At 44.9% G+C, this 24,376-nt stretch overlaps 1 protein-coding gene across 3 annotated transcripts in view; it reads right to left on the minus strand.

Moving 5' to 3' along the window:
• The window catches only part of RAD4 (DNA repair protein Rad4 family), a 122,335-nt gene extending 98,173 nt beyond the window's left edge, over positions 1 to 24,162 (minus strand). Inside the window, exons 1-6 of one of the 3 annotated variants that reach the window (XM_087388129.1) lie at positions 23,619 to 24,162; positions 23,239 to 23,304; positions 22,778 to 22,899; positions 22,132 to 22,647; positions 21,933 to 22,025; positions 11,623 to 11,712 (exon numbers count right to left, since the gene is read on the minus strand). In XM_087388129.1, the coding sequence (XP_087244255.1) occupies positions 11,623 to 11,712; positions 21,933 to 22,025; positions 22,132 to 22,647; positions 22,778 to 22,899; positions 23,239 to 23,304; positions 23,619 to 23,661 (930 nt within the window). In that variant the 5' untranslated portion in view covers positions 23,662 to 24,162. The remainder of the gene's footprint in view (positions 1 to 11,622; positions 11,713 to 21,932; positions 22,026 to 22,131; positions 22,648 to 22,777; positions 22,900 to 23,238; positions 23,305 to 23,618) is intronic. The other 2 variants (XM_087388131.1, XM_087388130.1) reach the window with 2 other exon arrangements.
• Positions 24,163 to 24,376: the final 214 nt, after the last annotated feature.

Below are 24,376 nucleotides of genomic sequence, written 5' to 3' on the forward strand. Positions count from 1 at the left end.
CAGTACTATCGGTGGCTACTCATAAAAAGTGGCCAGTTTATCGAATGGATGTTAAATCAGCATTCTTGAATGGTGACCTCAAGGAGGAGGTGTACATGGCTCAACCACCAGGGTTTGAGGCCCCCCATTCTGAGAATAAGGTATGTAAGCTGAAGAAAGCATTGTACGGGCTGAAACAGGCCCCGAGAGTATGGTACCAATGGATAGACAAATTCTTTCATAAATTAAACTTCAAAAGATGTGCCTCAGATGCAAACTTGTATGTGTACAAGAAAGGTGAAAAATCTGCTATTATTGTTCTATATGTGGGTAGCTATGAAGACATGATCCAACAGACTAAAAAGGCGTTGAGCACGGAGTTTGAGATGACAGACTTAGGCTTGATGCACTACTGTTTGGGGATTGAAGTCTGGCAAGAGCCAGGCAAGATCTTCTCAGCAGAGATATGCAAGGGATATCTTGAAGGCATTTGATATGTCTGAGTGCAAGGAGATAGCTACACCTATGGAGGTAAATGCAAGGCTATCTATGGAGGATGCCTCACCACCAGCAGACATCGGGAGGTACAGAAAGTTGGTCAGCAGTCTCATCTATCTGTGCAACACCAGATCGGACATCAATTTTACTGTTGCCATTTTGAGCAGGTTCTCCAATAAGCCCCGGGAGAATCATTGGAATGCAGGGATGCGGGTGCTCATGTACGTAAAGGGCACTCTTGATTATGGCGTCACCTATGGTACGGGCACTTCCTTGGCTGGTCATTGTGACTCAGATTGGGCTAGAGATGTTGATTCTAGGAAATCAGTTTTTGCTATTATTTCTCTTTAGGTTCAGGTATCTTCTCTTGGATCAGTAAGAAACAACCAACAATGGCATTGTCTTCTACCGAGGCTGAGTACAAGGCAGCATGTTTTACTGCATGTGAAGCACTATGGCTGAGGAGGATCTTATGGAACATGGGAGTGCAAGAGGATGAGGCAACTGTGCTGAGGTGCGACAATCAAAGTTGCATGGCCATTGCTAAAAATCCAGTGTTTCATGCGCGCACAAAACATATAGATATTCAATATCACTATGTGCATGATTTGATTGAGGACAGGATAGTGGAATTGGTCTACTGTCCAACAGAGCAAAATGAAGCAAATTTCTTCACCAAGGCACTCGGGAAGGATCAGCTTCAGGGTCATCTTCAAAGACTCGGCATTGGGCCGAGAAGGTAGTTCACCTATGGGTGGACATTGAGGGGGGGTGTTAGCTATATGCCTAGATATACTCAATGAATAAGTCAATGCGCCTCTGCATCGACTATCGAGCCCTCAACAAGCTCACTATCAAAAACAAGTATCCATTGCCTCGCATTGATGATCTCTTCGATCAGCTTCTCCACGCAACACAATTTTCAAAGATTGATCTTCGTTCAAGTTATCATCAAATCCGCATACAAGAAGGCGATGAGTATAAGACAGCTTTTCGAACAAAGTATGGACACTATGAATGTTTGGTCATGCCTTTTGGGTTAAACAATGCCCCCGCCACATTCATGACACTAATGAACGACATCTTCAGGCCTTTCCTCCATAAGTTCGTCATCATTTACCTCGATGACATCCTCATTTTCAGCTGATCCCAACATAAGCACAAACAACATTCTCACCAAGTTTTTGAAGTTGTTCACGCAAATTCCCTCTACATCAACGTTGAGAAGAGTGAGTTCTTCAAAACCCAATTCGAATATTTGGGACATGTTATTTCAGCTCAAGGCATCTCTATGGATCCCAAGAAGGTCGAGGTAATACGAAACTGGCCTACTCCTAAGAATGTTCATGATGTCCGCTCTTTTCTCGGATTGGCAAACTTCTACCGTACAAAGGTCTATCAGTTTTTCGAGATGTAGCTCCAATGTCCGAATTATTGAAAAGCACGGCAATTTTTCAGTGGCTTCCCGAAACAAAGTATAGTTTCCAACAACTCAAGCAAGCACTCACTACCACACCTGTTATGGCTATTGCTGACCCAAACCTTCTGTTTGAGGTCATGACTAACGCTTCCGACATCGCTACAGGAGCAGTCTTGATGCAAGAAGGCAAAGTTATTGCTTTTGACAGCCATAAACATTCCGATATCCAATACCCGGTTTATGATAAGGAGTTTCTTGCCATTGTACATGCTTATCGCTCTTGGAAACATTACCTCATGGGAGCCGACTCGGTGGTAAAGACAGACCATCACTCTCTAAAGTATATCTTTACTCAGCCAATAATGAATGCTCGACAAGCACGCTGGGTTGAGTTTCTCGCCAACTTTCACATGACCATTGAGTACATTCCAGGACTACACAATGTAGTTGCAGATACTCTCAACAGGTTAACTCTAGCATCAGCTATGGTAATCTCTACATTATCTGTGGATCTTCCGAACTCATTCAAAGGGAAGTATCTCAATGACAAAGACTTGGGCACAGCAGTACAAGTTCTTTCAAAAGATCAACCTTCTACTTCCGAACAAAAGATCTTCTCATCCTATTCTTATACAGACGACCTTCTGTATTATCAAGATTGCGTCTGTGTACCACATGACAAGGATGTTCGACGTCTTTTGTTAAAAGAGCATCATGTAGTTCCTTATGATGCCCATCCAGGCATCAATAAAACTTACAAGTTACTCAGTGCAACATGCTACTGGCCTCAGATGAAAAGCGACATCATCAAAATGGTTACATCTTGCTTATCTTCTCAACAAATGAAAGCAAGCCCATGACTTCCAACAGGGCTTCTTCAGCCTCTTCCAGTTCCAACTAAAAGGTGAGAAAGTATTTCCATGGATTTTATTATAACACTACCACGATCCTCTAGAGGTAACACTCAGATTATGGTAATTGTTGATCGATTGTCCAAAATGGCACACTTTGTTGCTTGCAAAAGAAGTGCACAGGCTCCGAACATCGCCAAACTCTTCATACAACACATCTTCCGACACCATGGATTGCCCAAGAATATCGTTTCCGACAGAGACCCTAAGTTCACCAATCACTTTTGGATTTCTTTGCTCGAATCTTTGGGTACAACTCTACTGTTCAGTTCAGCCTACCACCCAAAATCAGATGGCCAGACTGAAAGAGTCAACCAAGTTCTGGAAGAAATGCTCCAACATTATATTCAGTCACGCCTAGCAGCTTGGGAAGAGTATCTACCACTCCTTGAGTTTGCTTATAATAACTCTTTTCATAGTGCCATCAGCATGACTCCATTCCAAGCAGCTTATGGACACACTCCGATTGTACCAACAAAGTTTGTACTTCAACATCGAGTGGCCCTAGCTGATCAACTGATTCAAGAAATGCAAGATATTCTACTCCAAGTCAGGGATCATATGCGAAAAGCGCAAGAGCGGTATCAACGGTCTGCCAACAAACATAGACGTCACCTTGAATTTGAAACTAGTGACATGGTGCTATTATTTGTAGCCACACATCGCTACAAGACGGTCAAGTCCGTGTTTCCTAAGTTGCGACCAAGATACTATGGACCTTTCCGGATCGTCGAAAAAAATTCACCTTTAAGTTACAAACTGGAATTACCACCATCATGGGGTAACATCCATCCGACATTTCATATTTCTTGGCTAAAGACGTACATTCCAAGCGATGCAGTCCCAGAAATCGAAGACGATTATGTTCTCCTTATTCCTGAGCGTATTCTAGACCATCAACAGCAAGAGACTCGACATCGACTTATCACAGAATTTCTTATTCTTTGGCGAGATCTGGATGACTCCGACGCTACTTAGCAATACGCTAACATTTTACAACAATATTTTTAGAATTTACCGTGATATTTTCTACACCAGTTCATTATCTCCACCAGGGTCTTATTTTGAGTGGGAGGGGTTGTCACAATCTGTGATGTATTCCTTTCTCTATAACTTAGACTTATGGATGGTTTGATGAATGGACACTTGTGGAAGGGTATGCCTTTCGACGGGACACTTCCTATGAGGCACAACCCTTCACAAGAGACATTCTATTAAAGAGACACTACCATTGTAATGTACCCTCTTATCAAAGGTCACACCCTTCACAAGGGGTACACACCTCTTCATGCACATACACTTTGAAGTACACACCTTTTCATGTGTGACTCTTCACTCTCTATATAAGAGAGGCCCAACTGTATGGATGACACACTACAGACACTCAAGCAATACAAATGTTCCTTGTTCTCTGCTATTTCATTCTCCTTTTTGTTCCTTAGCACATTTCTAAATATAGTAAATCTAGAATTTCTTACAAGTGGCCACCAAGAAAAGTTCCTCTGTCACCACCAAATGAGCTGAATCCTCTAACCCTGAGATGGCACCATTCTACTTCTGACCAACCGTCTTCTTTTTTGCAATCTTTCACAAAATGTCCTAGCTCATCGCAATATAAGCACTTCCTCTCTTTCTTTCTCTTCTTCTTGTTGTCTTCTTCTGAAGAGTCCGCTCTGTCGTCAGTTTTGGGCTTGCCTTTGCCAGGCCTGCCCTTGCCCTTGCCTTTGCTCTTGTCCTAAGCTATTTGGGCCTTACCATCCTTGTTCGTACCATCGTACTTCTTTTCCCGAGCTTCTTGCTGCAACAGCAGGGGAACCAACTCCCCAAAAGTCATCGTAGTCACAAAACTATTATAGATCCACGGAAGCATTCCCAGCAATAGCCCTACCATCCTAGTCGGGCTCGACCAACGGCCACCAATTGATCCCATTTCATCCATACTAATGTTGTACAACTCTGTCTAGAGGTCCCTAATTCTCGCCTCATTGTCGAGCTCATACATATCCCTCTAAGTCACCCAAGCCTCGAACGAAGTGTCTGCCATATGAATATGCGAAAGTACCGCGTCCGTCGTCATACCCACAATAATAGCCGAGGCTTCCGCATCCTGTATCTGCCATGCTCTCACTAAGATAGGGTCTACTGGCGTCAGCACCGCCATCGAGGTTGATGTGGCTAGAGTAGTCATGGTGGCCTGAGGTACCAGTTCCGTCCGCGTCGCAACCCCCCACGACTCCCTCAACACCAAGTGGCTCCGAACACTGAGGTTCGCCAGGTTGCACTATGGCTGAGCCTGATGATATCCACTGCACTGGGGTAGGATTGCACTAATGCATAAATATCCTCATGCTGAGCAATGATCTGCTGATCGAAAGAGGTGGTGATCACTGGATCCAAGGGTAATGTAGCATGACTGACAGACTCGAGAGCAACAGGAGACGATGCCACAAGTCACTAAGATCGTCCGAGCACAAACACGTGTTACAAACTTCTATGCATTTGAGTCAGCTCCTGGGGAGGCTGAGGGAGAAAGAGCTTGATGAGATGAGAGCATCATGGATTAGTAGTGAGAGTCACCATCACGATGATGCCAGATGAGAGGCGCATACTCCACATGCGGCATGGAGAGTGACCAAAGCACACACGATCAAGGTCCGGTCTATTTCAGCCCTCCTCAGAGGAGAACACCAGAGACGAGGTATCAACCAGAACGTAGCCCATCGGATACAAAGATCGAGGAGACCATGCCCTCCACCACCTAGAGAGAGAGCTCAACAGAGGATATACGAGAGCTCCTCACATCCCATCAGAGAGGCACCATGGTACCTGGATATATGGAGCATGTGTGTGTACTCGGAGCATTAGCTCTGAGCACCTAATACTATTTTGCTTTTTTGCTACTTTGCTATTTTGCTCGATAGCTTGGCACTTTAGCTTTCAACAACGGCCTTAGTGAGCCCTTTGCTTCAGCCCATAGTGGCTTGTATGAGTTACTTTTGGCTTTGTACTTTTGTCTCATAGGCCCGCGCGGCCTCCTGCAAACGTTAATACATCTTTCTCTCTTTCTCTGTCTCTGCCTCTCCCAGGCGGGCAAACCCACAAACATGGCCCTCACCCTCCCTCACATGGGCGGGCAGACCCACAACCAAGGCCCTCACTCAATGAACCAGGAGATGTCACCTCTGACACCCCCTCTCAACTTGTGAATCACGAATCATCCTGAGTGAGCTGGAATGATCGCCAAGCAACTGCTATGCCAAGGGCTTGGTGAAGAGGTCCGCCTTATTGTCCTCCGTCTTGCAGTACGTAAGTTGGATTACGTCATTGAGCACTTTCTCCCGGACATAGTGGTACTGGATCTCAATATGCTTGGTACGAGAATGGAACACTGGGTTGCGAGCAAGCACAATACAACTTTGATTGTCACTATGGATGATTGTCGGGGATGTTTGTGGGAACCCGATCTCCCCGAGTAACCGACAAAGCCAAACTACCTCACAAGTAGCGGAACACGCAGCACAATACTCAGACTCGCTCAAAGACAAGGCTACAGTGGGTTGCCTTTTACTACTCCACGTGATGGTTGCTGAGCCAAGAGTAAAACATCTAGTGGTGGAACGATGAGTGTCTGACTCTCCCCCCCATCAGAATCACTCCAGCCTAAAAGCTAGATCCTGGAATGCTGCCTTGACTGATAAAACAATCCTCAATTGCGAGACCCTTGAAGATAGCAAAGGATTCGCATACCAGTATCCAATGGGTCTTCTTAGGTGTCCACATTCTCCTTTCTCTCTCTATGGTGCATAACGCTAATTCCTCGCTAAAGGTTTAAAGAAGGTCTTGCTGTGATTACACGATCAGATTACCGTTGCATATTACATTTATCACAGCTTCGGTTTTGTATCCAGCTTGACTACCGCGAGTGTATGGTTGTGTTGAGATCCGGAAAGGATACAATCACGCGCCATGGAAGGGCCAGGAAAGGAAGTCAACATTGAAGACTATGAAGAGGAGAAAGACTACCAAAACGATACGCTTCCCCCAAGTGCTCAAGAAGTGATGGCGAATCTTCTGGACCAGAATCGGGTCCTCCTACAGCAACTCGAAGAACATTCATCCCAGCTAGAAGAAAGCAGAAGACAGCTGGACCAAACAAAGGAACTCAATAGACCAACAAAGTAACATAGATCCAATCTGGTGTTGAGTAGCCAAAAGACAAGGAGCCAACTTGCATCTACGAGATCACTAGGGTCATACTTGGACAATTTGGTGCAAGGGTCCATGGGTGATGAGATGGCACGACACTGTCGTCTGAAAAGCCTCCAAAAGCTCTTGAGTATAACGTTTCTGGGACACAAAATAACCTGTGAGATCTCCAAACCTAGAAAGAAGTGAGGGAGGCTGAGATCAATCATCTCAAAGGCTTGGGAAAGAGCTGCCTTGGTCTTGGAAATATTGAGTAGCATGACTCCCTATAATGAACAAATCATCAACATGCCTCAAAAGGAGTAGCTTTAGGAATGGCAGGCGTCGAAGAGGGGTTCAGGATATGTACTGCGGTGGCAGCGGCCTCAGCCCAAAGAAACCGAGGAACCTCTCGATGGGTAAGCATGGTCTGAGACATTTCAACCACTGTGCGATTATTCCGCTCAACAACACTTGCTTCTGAGGCAGTGCCAGTATTGGCAAACTCCCGCCGAATGCCCTTTGTCACACAAAACTCCTCAAAAGGATGGGACCAGAATTCACCACCTTTGTCAAACCAAAGAGTTTTCACATAGAAGTTAGGTTCATTTTCCACCAAAGCACACCATTCCCGAAAACGAGAATACGCCAAAGGCCTTTGGGCCAGAAAGTAGATCCACATAAACCTGCTGAAATCAACTAGTAGCAGCATGAAATAGAGAGCCCTACCAAGATTGGCAACAGTCATAGGCCCACAAAGTCTTCGTACTGAGTTTCTGTCGGCACTCCGGAGGTGAAGAGCAAACTCAGCCATGACGAAGGCTAGCACTAAAGGAGAAGGCTAACCAAAAAGTAGTCCAAATCTCTTCATTCAAGCTACAACTGCTTGTGAAGTCTAAACGATTTCATTTTAGTCTCCCCAAACAAGCATCTAAATCTAAATCTAGTTGATAGGGGAACGCAACATTTAAGATAGAAAGAATTATCGCAATACCAACAGGCCGCAACTTGGACGAAAACTTCACAAGGTGAAATTTGCATGTCCGCTAATACGGCAGAAGCATATACCTAGATGAATCCAGGAACATTCCCAAACTCATCCTCTAAAAACACAACATAGTGCAGTTTCAATCTCACGAGAGTCACTCATAACATTGAAAACCATAAACTCCATCACGCATAGCAGGGACTAGCTACTATGACATCCCCACTGAAGTCATCAGCGCCCAACAGTGGGTGTAGACCATAGTATAAAAGTATGCTCTCACACATACAAATCCACACACCCACACATACTATGCTAGTCCCTACTATGCGTGATGGAGTTTGTAGTTTTCAATCTTATGAGTGACTATCGTGAGATTGAAACTGCACTATGTTGTGTTTTTAGAGAATGAGTTTGGGAACGTTCCTGGATTCATCTAGGTATAAACCGAGAACCATTTATTCACGAGCACCCGTTCGAGTGCATCAACATTCAAGTGACCAAAACGAAAATGCCATAGGTCACCTTGAAAAGAACATGTGATAGAGAAAAGCACGGACAGAGTGTAGATGCCAGTCTGAACAACCTGACCGATTGCTTTATCCATGCCTCCACAAAGTGCTCATCAAACAACACTATGGTACCGAGACGGCAAGTCTCATAAACAAACAACAAAATGAATTCGAGAGAGGGAACAAACAATACTCAAGAAGAGTGCATCCCTCCTTTGTCATTGGGAATTATGTCGAGATTGCCTTTACCACGAACTTTGATGATAGCTATCCCCGATACAGACATCTCCCCAGAAGATCACAAAATCCTTGAGCCCAACTGGAGAAGGACTCATATTCCGAGATGCCAAACTATCGACAATATAGGTCCAGGAATCTTTGGCTTAAAGAGCCAGAACCCCCTCTCCAATAGAGGAAGCGAGAAAATCAATAACTTCAATGTGCGCAAAAGCATCAGTTATAGCTACAAAGGAGGAGCCAGTACCATTGTTGGTCACCCAAAGAGAGCACTTCCTCCAATAATGGCCTTTCTGGCCACAACGATTACACAATCGCTCCGCCTTAAGTACCTTCTTCTATGCTTCGGTTCTCGTATTAGGGGTGCGAAGACCTTGATTCTTTCCCGACTACGAGCTGCCAGAGCATCGGAGCCACCACCATGGGAGGAACTCTGAAACCACTCCTCTTGATCTAGCACCATAGGCACCCATTCTTCCCAAGTGAGAGTGCTCATCCTGCCACGAGTGATTAACGAAGAATAGAAGGTAAAGTATTGGGAAGTGAGATGAGAAAGCGGGGTAATGGCCATATCTTCAGACGATATTTCCTTCCTAGCTTGAAGAATCTCTTGTTGAAGTTCTTGAAGCTTATTGATACGTCCCGCATGGATGAAGACTTCGCAGGATCCAATATCCGCATCTGAACCTCGAGAGGGACCCACTTCATAGGGGAGTTCCCATTGTATAGGGAGGCCAGGTGCTCCCAAATACTCTTGGCTGCTGTCATGTGCTTTACATGATTTATAATCTGAGGAGTACAGTTCAGAAAGATAAAGGAAGGTACCCTTGCGTTGACGCGGTCCCAAATTTGAGCCAGATTCTCAACGTCCTTCTCATCCAGAACACCTAAACTTTCTTGAAGGGGATCTGGCATTTTGACACCTACCAAAATGAAGTCTGCCAGGTCGTAGCACTCTAATACCGACTCCATCATGACACGCCAAACCCCATAATTGTTCCCGTCCAGTTGACGGTCTACAGGGAACATGGGCAATACGGGGATCTTCACCTTGCTTTCTACCAATTCCTGCGGAGAAGCCATGGGGACACAAGTGGAGAGAACGGGGAAGATTGGGGAGGAGAGTAGAAGAAGGGGTATGAAGGAAAAAAGAGAGGAGGAAAGATGGAAGACAAGGCTGAGAGCATTGAAGAGAATTCTTCCTTCGACCTCCACGAAGCTGGCCTTCACACAATCCACTACTTCGATCTGAAAACACCCTTTAAAGAAAATGCCCTTCTTTGTACTGCAAAAAACAGTCCGCTCCCAAAAAGCCTCTGTAGCTTGCTTGTTTCACATCCTCTCCACAGCACAGGTCTTCTTAGTCAACTTTTGGCTCTGATACCATGTGAGAAGTGCAGCAGGAATGAACAACAGGGAAGAGGGAAGAGCAAACCACTCACAAAACTGAACTGGAAACAGAGACAACAAGAGATCCTTGCACAAGGATCTCAGGAGAAAACCCCGCTACTCTTAGAATTATAGATATAATTCAGCAGTGACCAATGTAATATAATAAGCTAGTTAGGGGCACTTTTCCCTCTTTAAGAGGTTTTTCCCCCTAACCGCAGTTAGTTCACTAACTATGGTTAGTGACTACTAAGGTTTTGTCACTAGGACAAAACCTTATCTTTCCCTCATTGAGTTGTACTCTTCACACTCTTCTATTGCAACTCAGCTTTCAGCTTCCAAGCTTCCAGCTCTCACTCTCTCTTGCTCTCTCTCACTCACCATCTCCTCACAGCTACTGCTGGGGGGGAAAAACTCAACTTCAAGTGGGAACTGCTGTGTACACTGAGATGGAGAGAATGGGGGAGAGGAGCTCTATCTATAGGCTCCCCCCCCCCAGCCCAAGAAAACCGACTGGCAGGGGTAAGGGCAGCTGACTGAGCAGGTAGGTGCAGCCGACCGAAGGGGACCAGCTGACTGGGGGTCTAGGGGCTATAAAAGGCCCCCAACCAGGGCGTCTACTAGGCGCCATGAGGGCAGCCTAGTGGCAGCACTAGGTAGGCCGCAGAACAGGGCAAAAACAGGCCCGAACCCGCCCCATATCCTCCTACATATCGCCATGGACTGGGCAGCATCCCTCTCTCTCTCTCTCTCTCTCTCTCTCTCTCTCTCTCTCTCTGGCTCTCCCGGGCAGGCAAACCCACAAACATGCCCTCACTCTCCCTTACATGGGCAGGCAGACCCACAACCAAGGCCTTAACTCAGTGAACCAGGAGATGTCACCTCTAACAGAACCAACCTGCCATGCCTCCGTACATCTGCCTGCAGCACCCTGTACTGCTGATGATATCATCGCAGGTTCTGACAACAACTGCGCAGCCTTTTGCAATCCTCCAAGGCACCTGGCACGCTCCAGGTACCTCTGTGTAAGTGCTGCCCACATGGCAGCTCATGTGCTGCCAATGTGGCAGGCATGCCAGGTACCTCTGTGTAAGTGCTGCCCACATGGCAGCTCATGTGCTGCCAATGTGGCAGCCCCATGCTTCTCTTCTCTCTCTGGTCGACCCCCACAATGCACACATTCGGGGGCTCACAAGTGGGGAGGTGACCATTCATATTCCAACAGCCAGAACCTGTGATACAGCGTACATATGGGGCAGGCATGGACTAATTCCAGGCATCTAGTCAACAAGAGTAGACATGAGAGAATTGATATTGAACAGCATCCTCGATTAAACATCAGAAATCCTATGTGCAAAGGCAAGGAAACGAGCCAGGTGATTACAGATTCATTTTGATGATTATTCATGGCTGTTCAATCAATTTAGAGAGCGCATGCTTAATAACAAGTAGAAATCAATCTCCAAGATGATATGGATTGATTTGTAAATAAGCTTTGTGCTTTACCCATTTCACAAGAGGCCCAAGCTCCAATGCAGAGATACGCTCTGTATCACAAAAGTTTATTTGAGGTGGAACCATCGAGAGAAGGGATGCCTGTTCACAATAAATGATTCAAAACAGTGCATATTACACACAGTCCTATAAACTTTGCAGGAGATCCAAAAATTAAGGGACACTGAAGTGTAAGCCCCCTTACATGTATAAAGAAACACATTTTTACTGTTAATCTTCTTTTAAACCAGTATTCTCCCAAAAACTCATATCCTTTCTAGGTATACTGAACTAGTCTAGTAACACCAGTATCTTATTTTTGTCACCTTTCACCAGAATGAAAAATATCTTCCAGCTTAATAAGTACATTAAGGTCTTTGCACCAATTTGAGCTTGAGATGTTCCTTGGGTGAGAGTGTACAAAATATTTAGCAAAAAGGTGCAACACCACAGCATGGCCACATGACTCTAAGCAAAACAAGTGAGTATACAAGTACTCGTGAGCACTACCTTCAAGTTGGTTCTGTCAAAGGAAAACAATTGTCAAGATAAATGACTAATTTGCAACACATGTGATGGAAGCCCTATATAGAAAAGTTCGAATGATTTGCAAACTCCGTGTGAGAGAGAGAGAGAGAGGGGGGGAGCGGGGGGGAGAGAGAGGAAAGAGAGCAAGGAGAGAGAGAGAGAGAGAGAGAGAGAGAGAGAGAGAGAGAGAGAAGTAGAAGAAGTAGAAGTAGAGTCTATTAATGTCCTCGGGGGGCTGAAAATGACCCATGGGACCCGTCTCAATACAATGTAAAATAGAGTCTCCTCAAGGACAGGGGTCAAGAGTATGAGTTCCTGACGCCGGGTAAAAAGACGAGTGACAAAAGATCCCAATGCTGCCGGAGAGGCAGTAGAGAGAACTGATGTCAGCTGAGCGGAGTCCTCCAGTAATATGTGCATATCGGGGGCACTGTAGAGCCACATGTGCCTCCGTCTCAACTGTCTGCATGTCACAAAGGGTACAGACTCTAGCACGTCTGGGCTGATGCATCCAAGCTCCCTTCTCAATTGCAAATGTATGAGATTTGGTACGAAACCTGGCTATGTTTCTGCGATATACAAGGGGGATAGGTGTGCTAATATAAGGCTGAGCATGAGTCTCTATGGACATGTATGTAGACCAACATGTGGGATTTATGTTGTCTTGGTAATATTCCAGCTTCACCTTCTTTTCACTTGTCAGCTAGTGAGTTTGCAAAGTGCTCAATAAAGACAGTTGAAACTCTTGCATGGTGACCTTTTTAGGCGGCATGGTCAAATATGCTTCCACTTTCCATCTACTGAACCATTTTCTTATGTCGGTTGCCCATCCTGTACAAATGATCTTACTTTTGTGGTTCTTTTGAAGCTTTGTGCTGGCATTCCATGCTTTATGAGGCAACCTATCAGGTTGCATTTGCTGCACCTCTATTAGGTATTGCATAAGTCTAATCAGTGCATGAAATTCAATCGGCCTCCTTCCCGTTTCCAACAGAAGTACTGAGTATGGAGTAGTGGGTTTGACACCAAGGTGTTGCCGTAAGAAAGCCTTTTGCATTTTCTCAATATCATTCCATGTAGAGGCTGAAATACTGCCTCCCCATACTTCCACTCCATATAATACTGTCTGTACTACATATGCATCAAACAATACATTTCAAATTTTCTAGTTCCTGGTGTCTGCAGTCATTCTCAAACTGGTAGTACTTCCCCCAGCCAGGTCCATCCTTCTGTGTATACATTGCCACCATCTGTGATCTGCCGGGATATCAACCCCTGAGTATTTGAAGGTGCTGACATACTCAATAATCTGTCCATCAAAGGTGATCTCAGGGGGATGTTCTGGCTGATTGGTACAGACTGCCATCATCTTTGTTTTTCCGACATTCACTTACAGCCCACTTGTTAAGCAACTACAATCCCCAATTTAGGGACAAACAAACCAGCAGCCAGTAGGGCCATGCTGTCGGCCAGAATCAGGCCGACCAGCTGGTCTGGCCAAGCCAGACCTGGCCGACCAGCTGGCCGACCTCCTAGGTCAGGCCTATTAAAGACTTCCTACCCCCTCACTCTCAGCGGACAGGACCTGTAGCTGCTCCTCACCTCCTCCATCCTTTGCTGCAGCCCCTCCTGCTCCAGAACTGGCTATTAAGCCTGCCCCAACTCATTCTCTCTCTCCCTAGCCTTCCCCCCGCCCCCCCCCCCTCTCTCTCTCTCTCTCTCTCTCTCTCTCTCTCTGATGGCGATTTGGACTGCACCAACAGCTCCGAATGGGGGGTAAAACCTCAACGCGGTTGACCGTCAGGCGTCCCCCATCTCTAGCCCTGCTGTGTACCCGGTGGCTCCTGTTATTTGCCGCGCGCGGCGATCGCGAAAGAAGTTCCAGGTAGTTGCTCAATTCAGATCAAAAATCTGAGGCCACCATCAGCTCCGAAAGGGGGTAAAACTCCAACGCAGTTGGCCGTCAGGATCCCTTTACGCCCCAGCACATAGCATGCTGTTGTGATATCAGGTGCACCTGTTTTCTATCGCGCGCGTCGCCAGTCTTCATCCTGGCGTCCAACACTCTCAACAAAAGAGTCAACAGGAGTGGTTTGGCAGCAGCCTCCACTCCAATGACGAAGAGCTCTGCAGGAAGTACAAGTATGAAAAACTCTTTTTCTCTAACACCAACTAAAACAGGTACTCTGCAAATGACAGTCGGAGATGAGCCACCCCCCACCATTTTAGATGGACAAGCAGTCCCTTTTATTCCTGTTCAAGGAAACATTTTAGCAGCCCCGCTCATGTCAGTGCAAGGAGCTACAATAGACAATTTTCCTAATGAATCTGGAATTTGGGCGTTTCTAACAGCTCTGCAAAGCACATTGGATCGCCAACAGCAAGAGATACATGCACTCTCTTTGAAGTGCCAACACTTACAGTAAAGAAATAAAGATTTGGAGCAAAAGGTGGCCATGCAAGAGAGCTCCATAAACAGTTTGGAGGAAAAAAATATCAGTCAAGAGGAAAAATTATGTGAGCTGGAACAGACTTTGGAAAAGATGAAAGAAAATACGGCACCACAGCCTCAAATAGAATGCAAGCCACAGACAAACACCTCAGTGACATGGGCAAATATAGTAAATGGACATGCCTCGCCAGATGCACATCTAGACAAGGGGGAAAAATCAGAAGATAAGATAGATGTTGATGAGTATAGAGAGAGAGAAAAAAGATCACAGAACATTGTCATACGAGGTCTAGTAGAAAAAGAAAAGGAAACACCCCTCTCACTTGCAAAGGATGTAGGGGACTTTTTTGTGGAGCACTTTGCCATGCAAGAGGTTGTGGTCTTTGGGGCACACAGAGTAGGGAGAAAGAGAGATGAAAATTCGAGTCAGCGAGCAATTGTTTGCACCATGCTTGACCCGCGCAAGAGAGAAATCATTTTGGACAGCAGCAAGATTTACTTAAAGGGAACATCTTTCTACGTGACAGAAGACCGCACCCCCAAGCAGCAAGAAGAAAGGAGACGTATGTATGAGGCCCGAATCAAAAAAAAAGAGCAAGGAGCTGAACAGGCCCTCTAGGAACACGCGGCCTATGGAACCCAAAAGAAGTTGAAGATCATGTTTTGGAATTGTAGAGGTTTCCCTTGGCATAAAGGGGCTGGATTGAATGAAGTTATGCATGATGCAGACATTATTTTTCTCGCAGAGACTTGGGAAAGGGACATATGCAGAATTCCTAAAATTAATGGATACGTGGTGCACTCCATCTGGCAAAAGCAAGTTGGCCTACGAGGGCAAGGAGGGGTAGCATGCATATACAAGGAGCATATACAAGACATGATTTCCATAGCCAAAGATGACATCCACAAACGCTTCATATGGATCATGGTAAAAGGAATGCACTCACCACTTTACATTGCAGGGTGCTACATTCCTCATAGAGAATCTCCCTTCTACCAAAGACATGAGGTTGACCCAACCCAGCCACTTGGAGACCTGTGCTTGGATATAGCTATGTTCAACAAAAAAGGAAATGTTTTGCTCATTGGTGATTTCAATGCACGGATAGGAGATCTACAGTTTCACTATCCCACTCAGCAAGAATACATCAAGGAACATGAGATAGACATTGACCCCATTTGGTGTAGATGCTCTAAGGATAAGGAAGTGAATGCACATGGTAGGGCATTGGAGCAATTGATGAATGGAATGCACATGTTGGTGGTGAATGGCACAGCCCTTTTCCCAAAATCAAATACCCCTACTTGTTTCCCTGCCAGTGGAGGGGCTAGTGTGATCGACTATGCATTGATTGGTTTGGAAGCTTGCCATCTCATTCACAATTTCTCACTTGGCTCAAAGTCCCCTGATTCAGATCACACACCACTATATGTGGAGCTTAATATATTACTTGCCAAGGCAACTTTAGAAGAGCGCAAAACAGTTGAAGGCAACTATCATATAAATGAGGCAAAGAAGGTGGAGTACGCTGAAACTCTAGAGACGTGTCTGCTGGGAAAACAGAAAATTGGGTGGACAGAATTGAAAAATGCTATTCTCACTACAGCCAAGTCAGTTTTGGGGTACAAAAAGAGCAATAAAGAATGCAAGAAAGGGCTACCATACAATGTTTGGTTTGATGCTGAGTGCAAGGCAGCTAGGAATGCACTAAAGGGGATCCCAATGGGGGATGAGAAAAGAGCAGCTGAGAAACAGCTCCATGCACTTACACGTAAAAAAAGACGTGCACATATTGTGAACAAGGAATGGACTGATGCAATTGATTTTATCAAGCATCCTAGAAGAGCATGGAAAGGAATTAAACAAAGGTCAAATGACATTATGGGAGATTTTACAGAAACACAGATGCTGGAATATGCTCAACAGCTCTACACACATCCCAAGGCTCGGCCCATGGTGAGCATACCTCTCAGCAGTAATACTCAGGGTCTTTTCTCATTGAAAGATGTACAAGATGGCCTCAAGAAAATGGTAAATGGAAAGGCAGCAGACACTCTACACCTAGTGGCTGAACTCATTAAGTGGACCAATGAGCACACGCAAAGGCACATAGCAATGGCACTAAATCAGGCTTTGATGAATGGTTTCCCAACAGAATGGCAAGAGAATTGGATCAAACCAATCTACAAAGGGGGTGACCGCAATCAATTAACAAATTACAGAACAATTATGGTATGTTCCACTCTAGCCAAACTATATAGCACAATAGTAGAGGCAAAATTGAGTGCTTGGGCAGAGAAAGAAAATAAAAGAGCAATGGGACAAGCTGGTTTCAGACCAAAACACTGTACAGTGGATCACCTAGTCACTCTTCGAGTTTTGATGGAGGAAAGCCGCCTCAAGGGGAAGCCACTCTTCTGTTGTTTCATTGACTTTAAGAACAGTGCCTAGGGATGTGCTATGGGAGAGAATGGAATGCATAGGGGTGCCCGAGGAAATAAGGTTTGCTGTCTTTAGACTTTATGAGAAAGTAAAATGTCAACTAAAATGTAAGGATGGGATGTCACAAGAGTTCTATAGTAATATGGGGGTAAAACAAGGATGTCCGCTCTCACCCACTTTGTTCGGCCTATGCATTGATAGACTTGAGGAGTTGGTGAATGAAGAAGCATGTAAAGATGAGTTATACAGCCCTCATCTAGCAGGTCTCGTGATTTGGTTGCTTCTTTACGCCGATGATGTGGTTGTTTTCACTGATAGTGAAAGTAAGATGCAAAAAATGATGGATATCTTCAGCATATTTTGTGCAGAGAGTGGGATGGCTATTAATGTCAACAAAACTAAACTCATGATAGTCAAGACTATACAGCCAAGCAGCCCCCTCCAAATCTTATATAAAGGACAACCTATTGAGACAGTGCACTCATTCAAATACTTGGGTATTGAAATCCCTGCCAATAATAGATGGAACAGCTGTGTGCAACAGAGACTTGATGCAGGATGGGCAAAATACTTCCAATTTGAAAATGAGTGCAACAATAGCAATACGAGAAGGTGGCAAGTACGAAATATGATCTTTGGGGCATATGTGATACAGACAGTACTCTACGGAGTAGAGGTATGGGGTGGGAGTATATCTCCATCAACGTGGAATGAGATAGAGAAAATGCAAAAGTCTTTCATTAGGAGGCACCTGGGCATCAAGGCTACTACACCATACTCTTTGTTACTCCTAGAGACAGGATGTATACCCATAGAGCTACATGCTCTGAAGAGAGTACTCAGATACATCACAAAGGTCAAGTGCATGGATAATGAAAGGCTACCAAAGAGAGCATGGAATGAAAGTCAGAAGCTTCAAAAGACAAACAAGGGCAAGATTTTGACATCCGGATGGGCACAGGACCTAAAAAAATGGTTCAAGAAGTGGGAAGTAGAAGAGTATTTAAACTACTCTTCAGAGGAGATTGATGAAGAGGCTTTTCATTATGACCTGCTGAATGCACTACACAGGAAATGGCAAACAGCAGAAAACAAAGATAAATTTGAGTACTATCGCACATATATCAACCCCGAATATTGGTCAATTTATACAGGAAGGGAGACAACAACGCAGAAGTACATATGTACACCTATAGCAGTGCATAAACGGAGGGCTTTAGCCTCACTTCGCACCCGATCACACCAGCTGCAAATAGAAACAGGGGGATGGAAAAAGATGCCAAGGGAGAGTAGAATATGCCAACTATGTGATCAAGGTATGGTTGAAACAGAAGAACACATGGTAATGATATGCCCTCACTATGCACACATTAGGGAAGAGTTCAATCACCTCCTTGAGGGACATAACAAACTGGCTGATTTGCTGCATAAAGGGTCACCTTCAGCTTTAGGAACATTTGTGTATAAGCTCTTCAAGCATAGGAATCCACCTGAATCCTAGAAGGTGGTTTCTCTTTCCACCCTCCCATCTTCGGGAGGAGCTTTCATGTACTTGTGATATTGTATTGCTCAGGTCCCATAGGCCGGTTTTGGTCTTCAGAGGACGATAATATATTCTTCTTCTTCTTCTTCTTCTCTACCTCCTCTGCTCCAGTTCTGCCCCAACTCCTCTGTCTCTCTATTCCTCTCCTCCAGATCTAGCCCTGGACCTCCAGCTGCTGCTCCAGATCTGCTCCTGACTGCTGCCTGACAAGCTTCCACATCTCCTCATCCTCTGCTGCTCATACACCTCCAAATCTACAGCCAGATGAGCTCCTTTTCTTCATCATCTTCGTCATCATCGAGCTACACGGAGGACTGCGTTTCGCTCTCTCTGCTGCTATCTTTTCTACAGTTTCTCTACATGGAATCATCTTTCTGATTCGCCTCAGCCACGGTCCTTGAGACACGACAGCTTGAGGTTCTTGTATTTAGTTTTTCATATTACCAAACAGGCACTATGTTTTCTGAGTTCCGTTCTTCAATTGTGTCTGAGTATCGTCTATTTTTTATCGCTCCACTGCAAACCCTATCGTTCCTCTATATGGTATCAAAGCCATGGTGATCTAAACACACCAGATCTCTGGTGATCTAAGGATCCTGCTTCTTCATGGAGGCCATAGGTACGGGGAGCATCACTCCTATGAACATATCAGTTTTCTCTTCATTCCGCTACGCACTACGGGAGAGAACTCCATCTTCTACTCCCATCCCTCCCTCCCTTTCTAAACTCCATCTTCTACTCCCATCCCTCCCTTTCTAACCTCCATCTTCTACTCCCATCCCTCCCTCCCTTTTCGGTTTCAGGCTTGACACTCCCCATTCCTTCGAACAAGGAGGTCATGATCCTTCACCTCTACCAGATCTCCATTGGCATCGACTTCAGGATCTACAAGTTCTCCCTAGGAGGGACCCTTTCTATTCAGATGTGTCTTGATGACTGTTGTTTCGAATCTTCTACATTCATGGAGGCGGGGATAGACTCCTCTCCCCCGAGGTCCAAGATCGGGCACACACTGGCTCACTGTTCAGCTACGACCTCTTCCTTTGGAAGAATCGAGATGCTGGAGATATTTGTTCTTTACCTTTGTTTTTCCTCCACCTTTCGGCGGTGAGAGGGGGTGGCTTATTCTCTCGAGCTTCACAGTGTTCTTACTTCTGCTGATCATACGTGTAACTCAGGCACTTGAGGAAGTGAACAATTCCCTTGCAAGGGCACTCCTCTTGTGACCTTCTCTGCATTTTTTGCATTGCATCTCTTGGGCATTTCGCAGGGATAGCCACCACCACCGTCGACATCTCTACACGAAGCTCCAAGCACACAATGTCTACCCCTCCAAATTGGTAATTGAGAGGGGGTGTTAAGCAACTACAATCCCCAATTTAGGGGCAAACAAACCAGCAACCAGCAAGGCCATGCTGTCGGCCAAAATCAGGCCGACCAGCTGGTCTAGCCAACCCAGACCTGGCCGACCAACTGGCCAGCCCACCGACCAGCTGGCTGACCTCCTAGGTCAGGCCTATAAAAGACTCCCTACCCCCTCACTCGCAGCGGACAGGACCTGCAGCTGCTCCTCACCTCCTCCGTCCTTTGTTGCAGCCCCTCCTGCTCCAGAACTGGCTATTAAGCCTGCCCGAACTCATTCTCTGCCTCCTCTGCTCCAGTTCTGCCCCAACTCCTCTGTCTCTCTATTCCTCTCCTCCAGATCTAGCCCTGGACCTCCAACTGTTGCTCCAGATCTGCTCCTGACTGCTACCTAACAAGCTTCCACATCTCCTCATCCTCTGCTGCTCATACACCTCCAAATCTACAGCCAGATGAGCTCCTTTTCTTCATCATCTTCGTCATCATCGAGCTACACGGAGGACTGCGTTTCGCTCCCTCTGCTGCTATCTTTTCTACAATTTCTCTACATGGAATCGTCTTTCTGATTGGCCTCAGCCACGGTCCTTGAGACACTACAGCTTGAGGTTCTTGTATTCAGTTTTTCATATTACCAAACAGGCACTATGTGTTATGAGTTCCGTTCTTCAGTTGTGTCTAAGTATCGTCTATTTTTTATCGCTCCACTGCAAACCCTATCGTTTCTCTATACCACTTTCCCTAAAGAAAGTCTTGAGCACTTGTAAAAGTTTGTGCATAGAGTCCGGATTGTATGCAAAAAGAACTATATCAACTACGTATAGCAACAATAGCACTGTCCATAGTCCCAATTGCGGTCCTTGCAACCCCTCCTCTGTTGCAAATTCATTGATGAGTTCCTCCAGTTGATCAATGCATATTCCAAACAAGGTAGGTGATAGAGGGCAGCCTTGCTTCACTCCCATATTACTCTCAAATACATTGGACATACCCTGTACTTGTTTGAGTCGGCATAATACCTTTTCATAGATACGAGAGATGCCTACTCTCAAGGCCAATGGAACTCCTATTGCTTGCATTCTCTTCCATAGTCCTCCTCTTGGAACTGTGTCAAATGCTTTCTTGAAATCCACAAAGCAACAAAATAAAGTGCGTCCTCTCAATATGCACTCATTCATGAGGACTCTCAAGGTAATAAGGTGGTCGGCTGTCCTATGCTCCTTGCGAGAGCCTGCTTGTCCAGCTCTTTGTGCAGTTGTTTACATTCCTCATCATACCATTTCTTGTGTGGTAACCCTTTGACCTGTTTCTTTTTTCTTGTAGATGCTGTTCCAAATGTTTGTGTGGCTGAGGCAAGTATTGCTTCCTGCAGGGCTGTCCATCTAGGGTTGGTCATTGTTCTCAGCTTTGCATCCAAAGTGTCTGCATAATCTTGATATTTGTTTGGGTCTACTTTGAAACCTCCTGCATGTGCTGAATATTTCTGCTCCCTATGTTCAATGTGTATGTCAAGATCCAACCATATTGGGAGATGGTCCGATTCCAGATATTTCATCCCTATGTTGAAGCTTTTGATAACAGGTATAGTGTCCACATGTACCAAGGCATAATCGGGGAGGGGGGGAAGAAGAAGAAGAAGAAGAATATATTATCGTCCTCTGAAGACCAAAACCGGCCTATGGGACCTGAGCAATACAATATCACAAGTACATGAAAGCTCCTCCCGAAGATGGGGAGAGAGGGGAGAGAGAGAAAGCGGGGGGGGGCAGAGAGAGAGAGAGAGTAGAGGAGAGGAGAGGGGAGAGAGAGAGAGAGAGAGAGAGAGAGAACCAAAATAGAAGGGACCACGTGGCAACATAGTGTGTGGGACACTTTCTTATGAAAAGTGTACCTAGAGCGCTGCCTGAAGGCAGTGCTGAAAAACATCACAATTTCATATTAAAGGGAGAGTACCAACATCCAATTTTGTGATTTCCCCTCATAAGTAAAGTCATGACCTGTAAAAGTGGATCATTGCATGCCTCATCAACAATTCTCCCCCTTGCAATCAGGCACAGCAAGTGCGATTTGTGAACTAGCTCAGCAAACTCCTGCAGCCAAATCACAATGTCAAAGTAGACCTTTTTTTAAACAATCCAACCTTATGCAGGTTACAATCCTATGCAGAAGTTAGCCATAAATATAAATGCCACACACCTTATCCTTAGCAGTGGCTCTCCTCACAAGCGGCCTTCCCCCTTGCTTTTCTACTATTCCAGGTATGGAGGTGTCAACTTCAATGCTGATCCCCCCAGTCGGTGTCTTGCCCTTATTATCCTCTTCTCGAAAGCCACTACTGAGTGTCCCAGAGCCAATCTCCCAATCAAATACATCGTCCATTGAGCACACTTCTTCTAGCACATCTTTGTCTTCTACTTGCAAATTGCTTGGGTGTTCTTGTTTACTTACAGTAATGTTGTCTAAATTTTCTGCTGGCTCTGAGACCCATTTACCAACAATACCATTCACCCCTGGTGAACAAGATCCCTTATAAAGTGGTAGTGACTTGGACCCATCATTCTTGACATCCACTAATGTGGATGCCACAGCTCCACATGTCAAAGAGTTTTCAGGGGGGCTTAGTTGTTCTTCACCATGCCTCCTGCTTGAGTCCTGGCGCTGATAAAACAGACTTGTTTCTCCTTCAAGGGAAGCTTTTTGCTTGCCACGTTTCTGCAACACAGGAACAGATGTATCAAAAAATCTCAAGCCTTTTTCGAGGTAAATAAGGATGCAAATTGAGTTCCCACAAAATAGTAATGTACTGTACTCATTTTAATAGCATCTGCATGTATAAACTTACTCGACCACCAGAGTCCAGATAACCGCTAGTTCTTTTTGATCGCTCCTTTGCTGCTAACCCCCTCTGACTCGCACGATCTAAAAGCTTGCCCACATCTTGCTTGGATGCATCAGCTAAAGTTGCTGCAACAATAAATAAATTTTACACTTAGAAAAAACAGCATTAAATTTAATCCCATTTCAGTTAACGCGGAAGTGGCAAAAAGTAAACTCATCTAGCAAAAGGGACAATTTAACGTGTTCTCCGTACAGAATAATTATTTTATAAGATTCATATGAAAAAGATAATTAATCACTCTCTGCAGCCAATTCTATTTATAAAATCTTATTCCTTTAATAACAAAATTCAATCGCTGGTATTGTTCTTCTGCATATTCAAAATATACATAGAAGGCCCTAGATGAACCGAGTACAAGACTCATCAACTGAGGACTGCAGAAAAGTCATCCCCAATGTGCTTACAGTATTCAACAGCAGAGCTGATCTCTTGGGCAGGAGTGTGTAAACTTTCCAAAATTCCGTGTAAATCTACATCAAAATATTATTTGTTAATGAAATGTGTGAACGCGAGCAGAAGCACAATCCCAGTATTCGATACAATTTCATTACAGATAAAATACTGTTTCAAGCACTGCATCAGCATTGATGTGGTCAATATATAAATTTCCAAACGAACTCAACACTGACCATGGGAATGTCTCGGAAGAAGGACCAGAAAATTGTGGATGCTAATATTTGTAAAGACCTCTTTCAATTTAAAAAATATATTTGTAAAGACCCAACATTGCAATTCATACGTTCCGTGCATTACAACAATGGCAATGTTGGGAGAATATACGTACTTGTAGAGACCTCGCTCGATCTCGTTTTCCTCCGATTGTCCATTTCTAACGCATGATACGAAATAACAGTATGAACAATCTCGCTTCATGTTAAGTCGGTCTGCCTGACGTAAAATAGTGCAACCAACCAAGAGTCAATGGATGCACAAAAGTAAGCATTGTAGCTGCGTTCCATTGTTGAAAGCTGCCAATATCTCGGATTCCGCCCGACAAACCAAAATTGCAAGCAAATGCAGAGAACACCGTGCAGCGCCGAGGACTGATATTTGGCAATCACTCGGCCATGTACACGCCAGTTGAGGACTTGGTTTGGCTTTCCTTCCCGCTAGGAGAGTCAGTTGGGCTCGTGCGGTTTGGATTTTCTGGGTACATTGAAGGTTTCTTGTCAATCGTGGGTGAACAAAATGTAAAAGGCAGGTGTTGCAACAACAGAAGAACTGCTCTTCCTTCTTTCTCTTTGTCAAGATTTATCTAACGCTTTACCCTAGTATTATGTTCACAGAATGGCATGCCGAAGGCAAAAAGCCTTATGGATTGTGAGAGTAGCTGTATTGACAAAAGAATATGTTTTATTTGAATTTTGTAACTTTACAAGTATTGTTTTACAAAATTGAATTTTGCACGTAGCACTTCACATTTAGAAGATAGCACTTTGCATTCTAGGGAGAGTTGGCAAGCTTCCTTTCCAAAGATTATAAGACCAAGGAACTCGCCTTTCCTTGGTTCATATCAATTTGCATATAGCGCTTAGAGATTTG

The sequence above is a fragment of the Dipteris shenzhenensis genome, chromosome 17 (assembly GCF_047967505.1).
Source record: "Dipteris shenzhenensis isolate YYH24624 ecotype China chromosome 17, Dip_SZ_1.0, whole genome shotgun sequence".
Taxonomy (NCBI): Eukaryota; Viridiplantae; Streptophyta; class Polypodiopsida; order Gleicheniales; family Dipteridaceae; genus Dipteris; species Dipteris shenzhenensis.